General features: G+C 57.9%; 1 protein-coding gene across 9 annotated transcripts in view; it reads right to left on the bottom strand.

Moving 5' to 3' along the window:
- The window catches only part of Adamts14 (ADAM metallopeptidase with thrombospondin type 1 motif 14), a 77,678-nt gene extending 61,560 nt beyond the window's left edge, over window positions 1–16,118 (bottom strand). For all 9 annotated transcript variants that reach the window (XM_047553321.1, XM_047553322.1, XM_047553325.1 and 6 more), the window contains exons 1-2: window positions 15,428–16,118; window positions 13,486–13,919 (exon numbers count right to left, since the gene is read on the bottom strand). In XM_047553321.1, the coding sequence (XP_047409277.1) occupies window positions 13,486–13,919; window positions 15,428–15,509 (516 nt within the window). In that variant the 5' untranslated portion in view covers window positions 15,510–16,118. The remainder of the gene's footprint in view (window positions 1–13,485; window positions 13,920–15,427) is intronic.
- Window positions 16,119–17,025: the final 907 nt, after the last annotated feature.

Raw genomic sequence — 17,025 nt, 5'->3', positions numbered from 1 at the left:
TATAATTCAAACCTGATGTGAGAGCCCCAACCACGGGAGCTCTGCTGGAGGCTGGGGCAGCCAAGGCCTCGGCCCGAGCCAAGGAAAGTCTGCAAGCTGATTCAGACCGAGCTGCAGCCTTGGGGACAGGCAGGAACAAGGAGCCCTTGGAGGATGGGGCCCAAAACAGTCAGACTTGCCCTCAACTGGCAGCTCTGCCACGCCCCCAATGGGCAGCATGTGCATTCCCAGAACAGGCTGAAGCCCGGAAGGAACAGCAGGGAGACAGAGCCGGCACCGACTGCAGGCAGTTATCTGGGATGACCGCTTGGCTCAGTTACCAGGGTCATGTCCTCGGCAGGCCCTGGGAGGACTGGGCGAAAGGCGCTAAGGTCTTGCTGGGCCCAGCCCCGCTGCAGCATGAACCCTCTCTAGGAGAAGCAACATGGTGGGTGTGTGGGCAAACGCAGAGACCCTAGCGCCGGAGAGCCAAGTGGCCGAGCCAGGATGGTTCGAACCCTGTCTCTGAGTTTCAAATCATAAAATCCCAGGCAAGTTGCTCAACATTCCTGTGCCTTGGGATCATAGCAGCACCTATCTTGTTGAGATCACTGAGAAAGATATACACCTGGGCACCTAGACACATGGTCCTGGCCACCTGGATACATGGTCCTGGTCATGCATCCTGGGCTGGGTAAGTTCTTGCCTTTGCTGTTGTGATTACCATGATCATCATTTGAACTATGCCCCTGTCACTCAAGAAGGGAGCATCACTCTGGAACCACAGGAGCGTTTGTTCCTAACTTCTGGCTGCACTTTGACCTGCTCAGTAAATGGGATGATATCCATGAGGGGGTGGAAAAATACCAGTGGTTGAGCGTCCCAAGGGGAAAGTCTGGAAGAGGGTGATTTTAAAGGTAAAAAAGAATATGTGCAGACAAAAGGTGGGGTGGAGATATAACCAGCTGTTAGGGAGTTATCTCTGGATGGCAAAATCACATGCAATTTCCTTCTCTTTAAACTTTTAGGTACTAGCTAACTTTTCTGATTTCCTTGTCACAAAAGGAAAGTTGATTCTGCAAAGAATGAGCACGCAACAGTAAAATAACTCCCCTCTCCTAAAACAATTTGGAAAAAAAAAAAAAAAGGATTTCTGTCTCTGTGACAAAATACCTGAGATAATGAACTTAAAAAGAGAAAAGGTTTATTTTGGCTTAGTCTCAGTGGTTTCAGTCCAGCTGCTTGGTTTGGCTCTCCTATCTTTGGGCTTGTGGTGAAGCAGAACATCATGGTGGGGAGCATGTGGTGGAAACAAAGTTGCTCACCTCACCGCAGCTGGAAGCAAAGAGAGAGAGAGAAGGACCAGGGTCCAGATATCCCCAGTGACCTCACTTCCTTCCACTTGGCCACACCTCCTCCAGGCTCCATCAGCCCCCAACAGCACCTCGGGCTGGCAACCAAGCCTCTGGAGGATGCTCCACATACAAACTACCACTTAACACAATGGAACCTCCTTTTCTGTTACCCAGGTTTCCTGCCAAGTGGTTCAGAGGCTGGGGAGTGACACATCTGAGGCTCCACCCCCCAACAGGTGCCCTTCCCAGATGCAGGGCACACCAGGCCTTCTCCCAGCCTCAGTTTCCACATTCAAAGCCAAAGGGCTGGGAGGAGGGATGAGATGAGGCCGGCAGGACACCCATCCCGGCCTGGCCGGCAGCAGCTGACGGTCTTCTCCTTTCCCCTCTTCCTTGGCCTGGCTCTCCTGGACCCCCACAACCCGAGCCTAGCTTCTCCGTCAAACACACAGTTGACTTTCCAGAAGGCTGCAGCAGTGGTCCTTGTGCCTTGATGCTCATCAAAGTCACCTGAGGAATTTGCAGAACTGCCACCCAGGCCAGAAATCTCAGTGGGTGGGGCTTGGGCATCATTATGTTCTTGGAGCAGCCCAGGGGTTCAGATGTGCCACCAGAACTGACAGCCACTCGCCTAAACTCTGGAGACTTCCAACCAAACAGGTGGCATTAAAAGGAATGTCTAAGTGACAGTCCGAGTCTCTTCTCAGAAAGAAGCCAGGCACGGCAGTGCACGCCTGTAATCCCAGCAGCTCGGGAGGCTGAGGCAGGAGGATTCCGAGTACAGAGCCAGCTTCAGCCACTTAGCAAGGCCCTGAGCAACTTAGTAGACACTGTCTCTAAATAAAGTACAAAAGAGTTAAAAGGGCTGGGGATGTGGCTCTGTGGTTCAGCACCCCTGGGTTCAATCCCAAATAAAAGGAAGGCAGCATGGGGTGGGTGGGGTGGGGGTTCAACCAGAATGCGTCTGTTGTAATGCAGGAAATGGGCAAGAAAGAGGAAATGAGTGGCCCACACGTGGGCCCTGAATGGGGCAGCGGGGAGGGGCAGAGTCCAGGCAGGCCAGGGTCACCGAGCCTCTCACACGGTGACCAAGGGCCCTTGAGATCACACTCGACTGGGTGCCATCTCAGAACCAATCTTCTCCTCCCTGCAAGGTGCAGCTCCTCTGTTAAGCGTAAAGAATAATCTGCCCACGTTGCCCCAAAAGGGAGGTGAATCCCAGAAGGAGTTAGGGGTGGGAGGCTGTGATCTCCTGGTAGCCAACGGCAAGTCAATAATGCCACAGTCACCCAGCTGGGAAGCCCACGGTGCTGAGTGAGGACAACTGTCAGCAGTACCTCTCCAATGACAATAATTCGTAGTACCTCTGATGTTTTCGATGATGATGATGATGGAGACCATTAACTGTTCTCTAGCACCAACTAGAACTAAGTTGCCAGGTCATCGAAGGCTTAGTAAGTGTTCTCAGAGGAGGTGACTTTATTCCCCCATCCTCACCCTGCAGAGGCGGGGGTCCCGTGCAGGGCAGGGCTCACACCTGCAGGTCTCAGAAGCTCGTCTTCAGCTGCGAACCCACCCTGGAGCCCCGCCAGAGTGCAGAACTCGCCGGGCCTGCAGCCACCCCGATTTCCATCTCCCAGTGCCCAGGAGCCACGTGGCTTGGAGGCTCCCCCATTAGAGCCCACCATGCTCGGCCGGGAGCACTGCCTAGCCCCCTGCTTGGCCCCAAGTCCTGGCAGCGGCCGCGGCTTCAGGACGAGGAGACAGGAAGAAGCCCTTGAATGCCAGAAGGCGGCCTGGCTGCCAGGCCCTGAGCCGTGGAGGCTCCCGACACAGAGGCCCTGCAGCCTGAAGCCCACAGCTCCCATGCCAGCACCAGGAAAATCGGCAGCCAGCCCCTCAGCAGGGAGGGCCAGCCCGAGAGAGGGCCCAGAGGTCCCTGTCCCAGCCGGGCCTCCCCTCAGCCCCACAGCAGCCTGGCCCAGATAGGTGCTGCCTGGGAGTCCACATGCCTCCCGGAGGGAGACCGTGCAGGTGGATGGTTATCACCAACTGGGACACACACTCAGATCTGCAGCACGTGACAGATGAGGGACTCAATGGTGGCTGAGGAGGTGTCCTGTGGAAGGCAGGTAAGCAAAGGAGAATGGAAAGGGGTGTGGCCTATTCACCTGGATCCCAATGCCCCCTACTGCAGCCCCACAGGGGCCCCTGACAACGTGCAGACCCTGCACTGCCTGCCTCCTCGGGAAAGGGTGGGAAAGCAGGCGAAGCACCTCAGTCCTGCCCGGGCCAGCCTCGAGCACCTGCTGCAGACTTCCAGAACTCTCGACTCCGTCCGAGCTCGTCCGTCAGTTACCAGCAGCCCAGGAGCCGGCACTGTGGCCATCCACCAGGTCCCCCTCTCCCCACACGCGCACACCATCGGCCTCTCCAGACCCTCCCCCGCCATGCCACTCGTTCCTTCATCCACTCGCTCATCAGGGACTAGCTGAGCAGGTTCCTTCCAGGGGCTGGGGACACAGTCCAAGCTCCCCATCCTGTGGAGCCAGCGTTCTCTCCAACGAGTGGAACGGTAGCACAGTTACCAGCAGCTGAGCCTGGATCCCGGCTGGCCAGATCTGCTGCCCACCCACCCGCACAAGAAACGAGCACAGGATGGAAAAAGGAAAGAGGAATTTTATGCAGTCCGACGGAGCCGGGCGAGCTGGGATCCAGGCAGGCTCCCTGGCTCCGCTGCAGGTTCCAACACCACGTGGAAACAGCTACGGAGAAAACGAGGCAGAGGCGGTGGGAACGGGGGCTGAAATCTTAAATAAGGGAGTCGCGGAGGAGGGTGTCTGAGCAACAGCCAGAGGGAGCTGGGGGCAGGCGGGGGAGGAGCGATGCCCACAGGGAGGGCAGTAAGGAGGACAGCCGCTGGCTCCTCCCAAGGAGTGGCCTGTACTTGAACAGGGAGCACAGACTGCAAGGGGCAGGACAATCTGATAAGGAGGCATTGCTGTCACCAGGAGACAGGAGGTGGCTCGCCCCCCGCACCTGGAACCACACTTGTCCACAGGGTCCTCATGCCTTTGTCCCTGCTGAGTTCCCAGAATGCCCTTCCAGCCCGTCTCACATGTCACCTATCATCACTCTCTCCTCCATGCACCCAGGGACTCTGCACCTGCTCTACCTCCATCTGTCCCTCTTTCAGACCCGAGCTTCCGGGGGACAAGAGCTAATTCACATCACGCCACCTGCTTGTTGTGAACCACCTTAAACAAGCGCCCTCTGGGCCAGGCCTTCAAAATGGACTCACCTGGGCATGGGCCCCTTATGAGAGATCTGCTTTCCCACGAGGGTGGCTCTGGGTTGGGGGACACCCAGAGCCTCCCCACTCGGGGGCCACGGTGACACAGTATCCAATGCCCCACACCCCAGGGCCCGCAGACTTCCGGTGGGAGGGGCCAAGGCAGTGTGGGTGGGCTCCCGTCAGCCTCAGGGAGGTGGGGGCTCTGGACAGGGGACAGGCTTTTTCTGGACAGGGGAAAGGTGTAAATATGTGGCTGGCTCAAAAGCAAAGGCTGACAAAGGCCTTCAGCAAGCTGCAGGGACAGGGTTTGCACGGGGACCAGCCGAGTCCTGACAACACTCTTACCTTCAGATCTCTCTCCCGCACGGGCCTGTCTATGGCTCAGCCACGCCACTGACAGCAGATCACTGCGGGGCATTTATGGTCCCATGACCAGTGATGTGTACCCAACGCAAGTCCCTGCCACCCACCCCCTCCCCCAATATTTTGAAAACAGATAAAACAGCAGCCATGGTGACTCAGGATGGAGAAACACCAGAAGGTTCTGTCTGTGCTTCAAATCCCACTAACTGGGCTGTTGGCTCCTGTTTTTTCTTAGCTGGCCCCTGAGTTTTAGGGAAGACAGTGACATGCAGAAGCTGAGCAGCCCCTCGCAATGGGAGCCTCCTAGACACCTTACGGGTACCCCGTCCCACCCAGGGGCTCCAGGGACGCCAGGGCCCGTCTCCTCCAACATTCGCCACTCTGAAGCTGTCACCTTATTACGTGTCACTCGACATCACAGGGCTTGCGGCCTTGAGTCATGCTCACATGTACTGAGCCTCTTCCACTGACTCAGGACGTGCTGCTGCGATGGCCAGAGGAGTGTGGGGCCCCACCAGCCCTGAGGGGACGGTCACCGGCTCTGCACGACTCTAGGCCAGTGCTTGGCTTCCCTGAGCCTCAGCTCCCTCAGCTGGGAAATGAAGAAGGACCCAGAGGCCCTCAGAGCCTTTTCTAGTCACAGCTGTTTCCAGCTAGGGTCAGAGTCAGGGTGGAGGGTGTGGCCAGGATGGGCTTGACAACTGGGAAGGCTTCATGACCTGAGGCCATCAGAAGACCCTGAGCTCATGCTACAGGGAGGCCGCGGGCTGCCGGGATGATGGCTGCTGGTTTCTGAGGGCTCTGAAGACAGGGCAAGGCCCAGAGGCTGGAAGCAGAACCCTGGGGCCTGGCAAAGGGCTTCCCAACTTTCCACCATAAAGCCTGGGAAACGGGGAAGTGCCCAGGGCACTCACTGACGGCTCACCTGGCCTGTCCGCCGAGGCCGGGAGGCGGAGGGAGGGCAAGCGCAGCCCTCCACGCTCACCAGTCGCCAGCAGCCGGGCCACGCACCCTCCTGCCACCCGAGAACACCACCATTGTCCGGGAAGAAAATCAAACGAGCCCTCTGTGCGAGGGGAGGCGCAGCGCGGACCCCGCAGCAGCGGTGAGGTGGTCTGGCTGTTAGTCCGTGTCATAAATAAGCCATTAATCCAGGCGGACGCCTGCCCAGTCCCCTCCTCTCGGCAGACCCGCCCCGGGGTGGGCCTCCAGGAAGGCAGAGGAAGAGCCCTAGCATGGGCGTCCAGGCCCCCCGGCAAATCACCGTGCACCCCCGGCTTCCTTACTTTGAGACATCGGCAATGAGAATCAGGAAGGTTGCCCCTCATGACTTCTAATCACCGAGACAACGAGGTGGGACCCCACCTTACAGATGCAGAAACTGAGGCTCCGGGGAGTCGACACTCACCCAAGGCCAGTGAGGAGGACTGTTTGCAAAGAGGGCTGCAACTGTCCCCCACCCGGTCCCTGCACAGTCTCTGCCCATCCTCCCCTCAAGAGATGGGGTCCATTTCCCACTCCGGGAAGAACTCTAGCCTGGCCTTGAGACCCACTCTGACCAAGGGAATGATCGGAAGCAATGTCAGGAACTCCCAAGGCTGGGCCTAAGGGGTCCCCCCGTTGGGGCCCTCCCCTCGTGGATTGCTGTGCACAGACCGCAGTGGAGGAAGCCAGCCACCCACTGGGGGTGAGAAGTGGCACAGAAGAGAAGAGAGCTGCCCGCCAACAGCCAGCGCCCGCCGGTTCGCTGAGACCCTCCAGCCCAAAACTCCATCTCACTGGGCATCCCACACAGGGGAGCCCAGGAGCAATCAGGAGAGGAGCCCCGTAGCCAGCCTCCTGCAGGATGGAGAAAGGACCGCAGTGGGGCTGTTGAAGTCCAGGCCCTGCTGTTTGGTCATGGTCATGGGGTTCCCCACGCTGCCCACCTCCCCAGCAAATTCTGGGACCTGGCTGGGGTGGCCACCACACTGAGTCCTGCGCTGCCCGTGGCCCCAGGCCCTCACACCCCACAATCAGGAAGCAGGCCACTGACCAGGGTCACCCCAGTGGGGTGGGTCATGGGAAGCTCCCTTTCTCTCCGGTGTCCATTTCTGGTTTGCCTACTGCAACGTAGATTCCAGAAGGGGGTCAGCGATTCTCAGGGAACCGAGTTATCTAATCTAAATAGCAAATATGACACCAGCCCACATCCCCAGCGGGTGTGAGTCCTGGGGATAGGGACTCGCTGGGAACGGAGTACTGAGTACAGGCAGGCAAACAGGGCCACTGGGCCACTGAGGGACTGCCTGGAGCACCTGCTGGGAGCACCCGACGCTGCCATAGAGCAGGAGAGCAAGGGACAGTATGTGTCACATCCGTCACCTCTGGCCAGTGACAGACGGGCGGCTGTCCATGAAGAGGTTGACAGAGGTGCTGTCCCTCATACAGATGGGAACTGCTGTCACCTCTGGAAACAAGCCCCACCTTCCTTTCCTGACCTGCACCCAGAGCCTGCCTGGTAGGTGGCCCCATGCTGGGGTCAGGGGGACACACAGGTGACCATGCTGAGACCCTGCCCTGTGGGAACCACCCACAGGAAGGGTCACAGCAAGAATGCCAGCTGGGGCAAGGAGCAAGCTGTGACCCCAGAAAACCCAGTTTGGAGGAGGCTGGCCCCTCTGCCCAGCTGGGGGCTCAGAGACCCCCCGGGCCACAGTCAGACAAAGGGGTGCTATCACTGCACTTCCTTCCTGCCACCATCCTCAGACCCAGTGGACTCACAATAAAGCCACACCACCCCGTCACCAGGCTGACAGGTCGTGGGCACTGTGCAGAACCAGATAAGGAAACTGAGGCCCAGCAGATTAGGGAGAGGCCCGCAGTTGAATGGTAGGTGTTTCAACCCAGGCAGCTGGTTCTGGGGGTCACACACTGATCCCAGCATGTAGTGCTGCACCGTTATGGTCTGAATGTGTCCCCCCAAATTCACACTGAAACTTAACCACCAATGTGGTCGTATTAAGACATGTGGGCTTTAGAAGGTGATCAAATCACGAGGGCAGAGTGTCCATGAACGGGACTAGCAGCCTTATAAACAGGCCGGAGGGAACTAGCCAGGCCCTTCTGTTCTTCCTTCCATCTCTTCTGCCTTGTGAGGACACAGCATTCCACCCCTCAAGAGGACGCAGCAGCGAGGCACCATCTTGGAAGCAGAGAGGCGCTCTCACCAGACGCCAGAGCCGCTGGTGACTTGACTGGACTTCCCAGCCTCCAGACCCTTGAGAAATCAGTTTCTACTGTTTATAATGTCCAGTCTCAGGAATTTTGGTTCAGCAGCACCAAAGGACCAAGACACTGACTGGCAATCTACAGCCACTAACAACAGCCCTGTTGTGTTTGGTTCAAATGCTCTTAAAAATGAGAACTTTATTTTACATCCTTATTTCTGGTTCCTAAAAATACTCAAAGCTCTAGCAATCCCAGATTGGCACTGGAGAGGGCAGGTCCCCTCCCATTTGCCACAATCCCACCTGCCCCTAACACCACCTGGCCTCTGCTCTTTCTCCTGTGACCCAACTACTCCTGAAGTCATCTGCAATTTCCACCTCCTATCCCTCTGACCCCAGCAGCCCAGCCTCACTCTTGGGCACAAATTTAAGACAATCTGATTTCTAGGAACCTAGTGTGCAGGCTTCCAGAATCCAGGAACGGTGGGCTGAGTTTCATCCGGTAGCCCCAGGACCTGGTCAAGGGCCTGGCCCTGAGCAGGGGGCCACAGATTGCTAACAGGATGCTCCACGGGGCCTCTCAGCACCCCTTTCTCAGAAGGCATCCGGTGTCATTAAGAGCAGAGGTAACACTCAGGACCCCAGGCACTGAGCAAGCACTCGCAGCACCTTCCGCAGACAGAGTACGGTGGGGTGCCAGCTTGCCCAGCCTCAGAAGCAGAGGTGGCCTGGGACTCAGACTTATATACAATAACATGAGGCATGCCTGTCATCCCAGCAGCTCGGGAGGCTGAGGCAAGAGGATCGCGAGTTCAAAGACTGTCTCAGCAATTTAGTGAGGCCCTGAATAACTTAGTGAGACCCTCTGTCTCTAAATTAAAAAATTTAAAAACGGGCAAGGATGTGACTCAGAGGCTAAGCACCCCTGGGTTTAATCCCTGGTACCAAAAAAGAAAAAATAAATAAAACATAAGATAACACTGATGATCTGTATCATTGCAATATAGCAACTCTACCAACATTTATAGTTCTTATAGTTATTAATCATTGCTACAACAAGTACTAAGTAATAAATGTCAATATTCATTACTGAAAGAATTTCCATTCCTCAAAGTCCCACTACAAACCAGGCATTTTGCATAATCTCATTTAATCTTCTGAATTCCCTTCCTTTCAGATGAGGAACCTGAGCCCAGAGAGACTTAGCAACTTATTCAGGGTCACACAGCCAGTCTGCACCAGAGCTGAAGAGTCAGAACCTCCCACTCCCCTAGACCATCTACTCATAATGACTACTGGCAATGCCTTTCTGGGGACTTTTTGTAGGCCAGGCACTCTTTACAACACCTTGTTGAGGTTCAGTTCACATGCTGTGCAATTCGTTACTCGAGGTGTACAACCTAATGGTCTGTAGTGCACACACAGTGGCGCGAACACCGTTGCGATCGATTTTAGAGCATTCCCGTGACCTTCCCCTTAGCCAGCAGCCCCCACCCCTCCCCACTCCCCTGCAGTCCGTTTCCAAGACAAAAGGACCGCAGCTCAGAGGGCTGCTGGGACTTGATCAGTGTCAAGGGGCAGGGTTGGGATTCTGCCTCCCTGTCCCCTCCTGCACCCTGCCAGGGTCTCCGCGGAGTAACCCGTCAAACATGCAGGATCTGCACGGAGTGGAAAGCGGAACCAGATGTGACAAATCTCACACGTGTGGCCACTTCTGCACCAGGCCTGACTCACAGAGGCACCAGGGCAAAGAGGGAAGCCCAGGGCAGCCAGCCCCAGCCTGCACAGCACCGGAGACCCAGTGACACAGGGGTGGCTGTCAGAGGGGGCAGCCCCTCAGGAGGCAGGTGGTCTGGGTTCTGGCTGGATACAGTGAGTGCTTGGCCCCCTGAGAAGTGGGGATCCCACCCTGCTGACCCCATCCCCATACTCCGCAGTCCCTCCAGGACCCACAAGGAACTGGCCTCCATGCCAGGCCTCCGTGCCTCTCCCAGGTGCAGAGCAACAGTGGCTCTGAAGAGCAGCCCACTCGGTCAAGGCCACCACCTGGACACACTCCCAGTCTGGGCTCAGGTGAGATGGCATCCCAGGCGAGCTGCCCGGCCCCAGAGGAAATGCTCGGCCAGTGGCACCAGCCCCCCCGCATTCCTTACTTCCTGCCCCAGATGACCTCCAGACCCTCTGAGGGACTGCTGGCCAGGGTCCAGCATTTCTGTTCATGTTTATGACACTTAAACAAATCTCGAGCCCATGCCGCCTCCAGGGAGCCCCATGCCACTCTGGCATTGGTGCCTCAGGAGCCGGCACAGGCCTGGCCGGGGGCGTGTGAAGTCAGGCCCTGTGTACCCACGGTTGACATCTCCCTCCCTGCTGGCACCAGCTGCCAGCTTTGGGCCAGGCCTGGGCAGGGCTGCAGGTGCAGAAAGGAGCTAGGCCAGTCCCCGAGCTTGGCCCTCACGGTCAAACAAACCTGCAGTTATAAGAGGGTCTGGAGAAAAACCCCTCTGCGGACAGACTGCAGCTGTCCACCATGCTTGCTGCTCTGGTGAGAAGCGCAGTGTCTAAACGGTCACTGTACCCGCCTTTGCGACCGGAGCCCACAATGGTGGCAGCGGCCATGGCCGCCTTCCTCCTGCCTGAACACTGGGGATAGACTGCACTACGGTGACCCGGCCTAACACTGAGGTATGGGCACTGTCATCTTTGCGTGTTACCGTCATTTCCTATGGTCTCCCTGTGGACCTTGTCCATGGCCCGGGCTCTGTAAATGAATTTCAGTATATATTTTTAAAGTCGTGTTGTCATTTCGAGATGTTAGAGAAAAAGGGGTGAAAACCCAGAGACCACATGCAAGTGCAGTTAAACCTTGTCATTGGAAATGCTACGCCGTGGCCTTGGGGTCCAGCGGTGAGCTCGGCGGGGTCACGTGAGGGGGTCCTTTGCTCTCACAGGACCCGGGCACCCCCTGGCGTGGGCTGGGAGTGAGGAAACCCCCTGTCCGGCCTATGTGATGACGGGCCCTGGGGACGGGCAGTCAGGGAGCACGCCCTGGGCCTGGAGGGGAGGCGTCCGGACTGCAGGGCTGGCCTCTGGAGACAGCCCTGGCCCGGGGTGAACAGCAGCCCGCCGAGGGTTAGCCCGGTAAGCTCCATTTCTGCCCCCGTCAAGGCCTCCCGAGCCTCAGCTCTGAACAAGGCGCAGAACAGGCCCGGAAGCCCCCTCCTGGGCAGTCTCTGAGGCCTGACCCAGCTTCTGCAAATGCGACCCAGGGTCAGTTCCCACCTCCCAGGGAGCCTCGCCGACCGTCCCTCCTTGGGTACCCGGAGTAAAGCCCAGAGGTGGGGAGCGAGTTGCCCAGGATCATACAGCTGACGAGAACATTTACTCAGAGGCACCAAAGGTGAGCAGCCTAATCCCAGGAATGCCCAGCCACAGGCCCAGCGAAGAGCCCCACCTCCAGCATCCGCCGGCCCCGCCACCAGGACGTCATCCGGCGCACCCACGCCCCGCCCCTCCGTGGCCACGAGATGGTGCTCCATGGGGCACTGGGTCAGATCCCTCCGTGGCCCTGTCCCCGCAGCATCTAGCAGTCAGCCACAACGTGTCAACAGACGCGGAGCCGATCCAAGGACCAGGGAGGTTTCCAGGGAGGGGGTGAGGATGACGACCATGCGCTTGCGCCTTTGTGGGGATCCCCAGCTGCGCTGATGACTCTCCTCTGTGCCTCACTGCGGGAGGGCAGTCGAGGAGTGGGAGCTGAAGGGCAGGGGCAGGGGGGTCCTGGGGGCTCCCCAGGCCATGGGCTCGAGCTGCCAGTGCGCACCAGCGCCGTCTACCTCTCCTTCTGCATGGACCCTGCGTCACTTGGAATTTTCAACCAAAACTTGTGGCCATCTCACAGATGCTGCCCCAGAGACTCCTGTGGCACAGGACTGTGGGCGAGTGTGGCCAGCAGCAAGACTCGCCCTGGAATCTGAGATCTGAGGCATCTCCTGCCGACCCTATGACCTGGGTCTCTCAGAGCCTGTCTTCCGGAACCCTGGCCTCTGATCACCTGCAGAGTCGGGGTCCCTCCCTGGAGAAGCAGATGCTCACTTCCGACAGGGTGCTTTGGAGACCCTAGCACGTGCTCAGCTTTGAGAACCAGAACCAGCACTGTCTAGCCCGCGGCTCTCCGCGGCAAGCCTACCACCAGCAGTAGTGTGAACACTGGTTTGAGGGAAGGCAGGAAAAAAGTACTCTTTTTATATATAAAGCCCAGAATGCCACACCATATGCCAATAAACCTACGGGGTTCCAATTCCACGGAGCGGGGATAAACAGGGAGGAAAATACCTCACACAGCTTGTTCCGGGGCTGATAATGAACGAGGCTGAGAAGCACCGGCCTAGACACAGGCAGCCGGGACACTGGGCAGGAAGACAGGCCTGAAGGATGACGGACAGGGGAGGGCAATATTCCCAGCCTGGCCAGCGAAGAAGGACCCCACTGTCCCCTCCCATCCGACTCACCCTCTCTCAAAGCTGAAGGGCACAGGGGGTGTGTGGGTCCCTTCTGGGATACAACAGCTCCTGCCTGATTTGTAGACAGTGTAAAGAGCCAGACACCAGGGCCCTGAGGTGACTGGGGAGCTCAAGAGGGCCTGACACAGAGGCATGCACCAGCTGGCAGGGAGGTGGAAGCCACTCATGGTTTCCTGGTTTGCAATATGGAGCCAACCAGGAAGCAGCATTCCCCGAGGAGGTCAAGGGACCTAAGACAGGGACCTTGAAGAGCAACAGGGTAAGGACAGACTGGCTTGGAGCAGAGAGATGGGTAGGAGAAGAGCAAGAATAAGGATGTAATGTAACAACAACAGCATTAATAATACCAGGGACCCACACTAGGCCCTGAGCCCTGAGCACACACCAGGCACATGCCAACCACACGACACGTGATATCACTAGCACATCCGCTCCCTTCCTGGGCTCTGTGTTGTCTGGGCCCAGAGATTCCAGCCAGGTAGTTGGTGCCTGGTCCAGGCAGATCCATGGACGGTGAGGGGATGAGCAAGATAAAGGTGCCATCCCAACCAGCAGCTTCCCGCCTAGCTAGGCCTGAGCCTGGAGGCCAGGGAAATGCAGGGCCCTCTCTGGGAGGCGGCCCAGCCCCTGACTTGGTTCACACTGAGCACCAGGCCTGCAGGAATCCCAAACCCAGGGGAGTCAGGGAGAAAAGCATGGGAGCTGGGCCAGCGGGAGGGGCCTGCAGCTCAGGAAGAGGGAGAGCCCAGCGGGTCCCTTACCAATCCATCACAGTTGCTGATGGCAACAGCTGCCCCGGGCATTCCAGTGACACCTCCAGTGTACACACACTCCTGCCGCAAGGGTTGACGGAACAGCTCCCGAAAATCCTCCTGCCACTCCACTGAGGCTCCTGGCACCACCAACCTCCGGTTGGGCCGCAGGCACAAGTGCAGCTCCCTCCCAAAAATGGTCACGTTGAAGTAGAGCAAGTGGCGCCCCACCCGGCCAGGCTGCAGGGTCCCTCCTTCTGGGCGCGGGGGGCTGCGGGCCACCCTGAGGTGACTGGAGTGCCACTGTGGCCTGTCCGTTACCACGCTCCCCTTGGAGGCCGCTGCGGGGCCAGACACCACGTGGGAGAGGAAGCGGCCCCGAAAATCTGTGCTGCAGGGCACAGTCACACCGTAGTCACTGAGCTTCCTGGAGAGGTGCAGCTCTGTTGGAGGTAAACAAAGAGTCACTTCAGTGGGCAGAGGTCAGGCGAAGGGACAACCCTGAGTGTCACGTTGGATGGGTCCCTGAGCCCAAGTCCGTTCACTCTCCATCCCTCACGTTCTGAGCTCCTGATCTCTTCGCTTGGGTGAACGATGCTCAGGTACTTTGTGGACACAAATTGCTCCCTGTAGCCCTCAGGTCCTTTTTAAATTTAGCAGATGAAAACAACTGATGCCAAACAGTCATGTTACTCTAGCAACAAGCCTTCCAACCTTGGGCATGGCCTAGGAAAGGACTGAAATTCTCTGAAATCCCCCAGGGCAAGAGAGGGAAAACGAGATCTGCCCAAACTTCCTCAATGAGCTGAGGTCACCAACCCAGACTGGGGTAGGGCCCTCCTCACCAAGCTCCCAAGAATGCAGCTGGCAAAACAAACACACCTAGAAACCCAGGGGATCGCGGGCCCACGGCAAGAAGAAAGGTGGAGCTGCAGAGGGGCGGGAGGGAATACGCGGTTCTATATTTTTCCAAAGTTAGAAAACTTTTTAAAGCCACACGGTGGCTGCTGAGATTTTTGCATGGCCCAGTCCCAAGCAGGATAAATATAGAGCTTCAAAAATAAAAGGACACACAGGGGGTGACCTGCCCACTTGGGCTGAATCAAGTGTGAGGTCATGGCCCACGCTCCAGGACACACGCCCGAGGGCCCCATCCTTACACACACTCCCGGTGCCCAGCCAGGCCCAGCAGGAATGACAGCTCTCTGGCTGCCAGGCCTGGTGATTCATGGACACAGCTTTGGGAGGAATGTTCATTTCTACCTCTCACGGCACCCCGTTCACAGCACCGATAAAACAGAAAAGGAGGTGTCCTGAGAATCCCCAACACCCAAGGCAGCTTCAGGTGAGCCAGTGCTGCTTACCCCTCCTCTAGCGTTATCCAGGACAGCAGAGGACCCCAAGAGGCTGCAAGAGGAGTCCCACTTTGGCACTGAGTAGAAGTGGCCAGAGCCTGCTCCTCAGGCTCAGATACCCGATGCTGTAAGGTGAGGGGCAGCGTGTGCGGTCTTTACCTGAAAAAGTGTCTGCAGAGTCTGAGAATGCTATGGGGGGGCCAAAGATGTGTGTTTCTGTGCTGAAGTGTGGGTGCCCACAGCTCTTTGTCACAGAAGGAAATCACCTGCTAGCCTGATTCTGTGCAGGGGGACAACCAGACACAAACACCCAAGTGCATCCGAGTTGGAAACGGAGCAGACTTTCACAGGAGAGAGATGAGAGAGGAAAGCAGACAAGCACACACTCAGACAAAGGGACAGATATGCACCCTAAGGAGAGATCCAATGTTCCTAAATCCCCTCCTGGGGTCTCTCTACCTTCAGTGACGTGCAGTTCAGTCTCCACTGTGCGCACCGCCTCCCACCGGCTGCTGGGAAGGCTTGGGCACCCTGGGGCCACCGTGAGCGCATGCACCCTGACCCCACGCATCCCTGCCGGCCCGACCCGCACGCACCTGGGGTCTGGCTGCCCGCGGCGGCACAGAGCGCGCAGTACAAGGGCAGCAGGCAGGTCAGCAGCGCGCGGAGCCGAGCCATGTGGCCCGTGAGGGGTCGCGGGCCAGGCAGGGGCCGGAGTCCCAAGCCCGGGCTTCGGGCAAGGTTGGGGCGCGCCCCGGACTGCCGGAGCGCTGGCCGATCTCTGCCTTGCAGCCTCCTGCCCGCCCGCTGCCGACCCCTGCACGGCGGGCGCCGCCGCCTGGATCGCTGACTCCCGGCGCCCGAGGTGGTCGGCAGGAGAGCGGAGTCGCGGAAGCGCCAGCGCCCCGGGTGCCAACTGCCGGCCGGTCCGTCTGCCGGCGCGGTGACGTTCGGGGATGCGGCGGGCGCCGGGCTAGGGGCTGCGGGGCGGGCCAGGGGTGGGCACACCGGGCGGGGCGGGGCCGGCAGCGGGTCGGAGCTGGGGGCGCCGCGCGCCCGGGGGCGGGGCGCGGGACTGGGGAGGGCTGCAGCGTGCGGCCGCGATCGGAAGTGCCACGCGGAGCAGGAGCAGGGGCTCCTGGCGCACGGGGCGACGGTCCCTTCAGACGCCAGAGCTCTCCGGAGTGACGGCTCAAGTCCGCTTTCCCTGGCCTCAGCTGCAGGGTTGGCGCTCTGTGACCGTTTCGGAACCACCTAGCCAAAGCAGTGTCCCCCTGCATTTGGAGAGTGGGAGGTGTGAGTCCCTCCCCCTTTCTTTCTTAATAGTCTTGATGCCCCACTAACCATGGACCCCTTGGATCCACCCATTTGGAAGACTACAGTACCCTGGGCCCCAGGGTGCACAGACTGTCCTGTGTCCTAGCCAAGATCAGGGCTGAGCGAGATGATGAAGTAACCCTGGATTTGCAGTCAGACAATCCTGATTGAAATCCCAGCTCTGAGCCTCAGTTTCCTCATCTCTAAAATGAATGTTAACTGTAGCACATAATAGATGCCCGATAAATAAATGCCCTCCGTGTCCACCCCTGGCACCAGTAGCATCTGCTGTGGCCCCTACTGAAAAGACTCACGAGTCTGAGAGATGCTAGCGGTGCTGGTCTTGCCAAGGCATTAAGGCCAGGTCAGCAGTCAAGGCCAACAACCCAGCAGAAATTCCAAATTCATGCTTTAATCTGTAAATGTGTTCCTAATAATTTGAAAATAAATTATATTTCAAGCAATCCAGAGGAGGGAATTGGAGAAAGGGGGTTTGTTTGTTTGTTTGTTTTTAATAACTGGAATAAAGGATCTTTGCTGCTGAGGTTTTAGACAGCCAGCTCATTTCTGAAGTAGGTTCAGAGGGCTGAAGTGTTGTAACCCTGAATGACATGGGAGCATCCACCAGACTTAAACGCCACCACCAAACCGATTTACATTGAGTTCAGGAAGGCGGACTATCTCTTCCTCCTCCTTCTGGTTCTGTAAAATCAGTCAAGTGAAGACTGCAACAGGACCGTGTGCCTGAGGACGGATGGCGAAGGTGTGCGGGTGGGGGGCACGTGCAGGAAAGGCTGAAGCCCAGACAGGGAAGGGTCTACTCTGAACCTCTGCAAACCCACTTCATGATGGTGGCTCTCAGTTTTCCGAGCTGCAG

The sequence above is a fragment of the Sciurus carolinensis genome, chromosome 5 (genome assembly GCF_902686445.1).
Source record: "Sciurus carolinensis chromosome 5, mSciCar1.2, whole genome shotgun sequence".
Taxonomy (NCBI): domain Eukaryota; kingdom Metazoa; phylum Chordata; class Mammalia; order Rodentia; family Sciuridae; genus Sciurus; species Sciurus carolinensis.
This window is presented reverse-complemented; position numbering and strand designations above follow the sequence as displayed.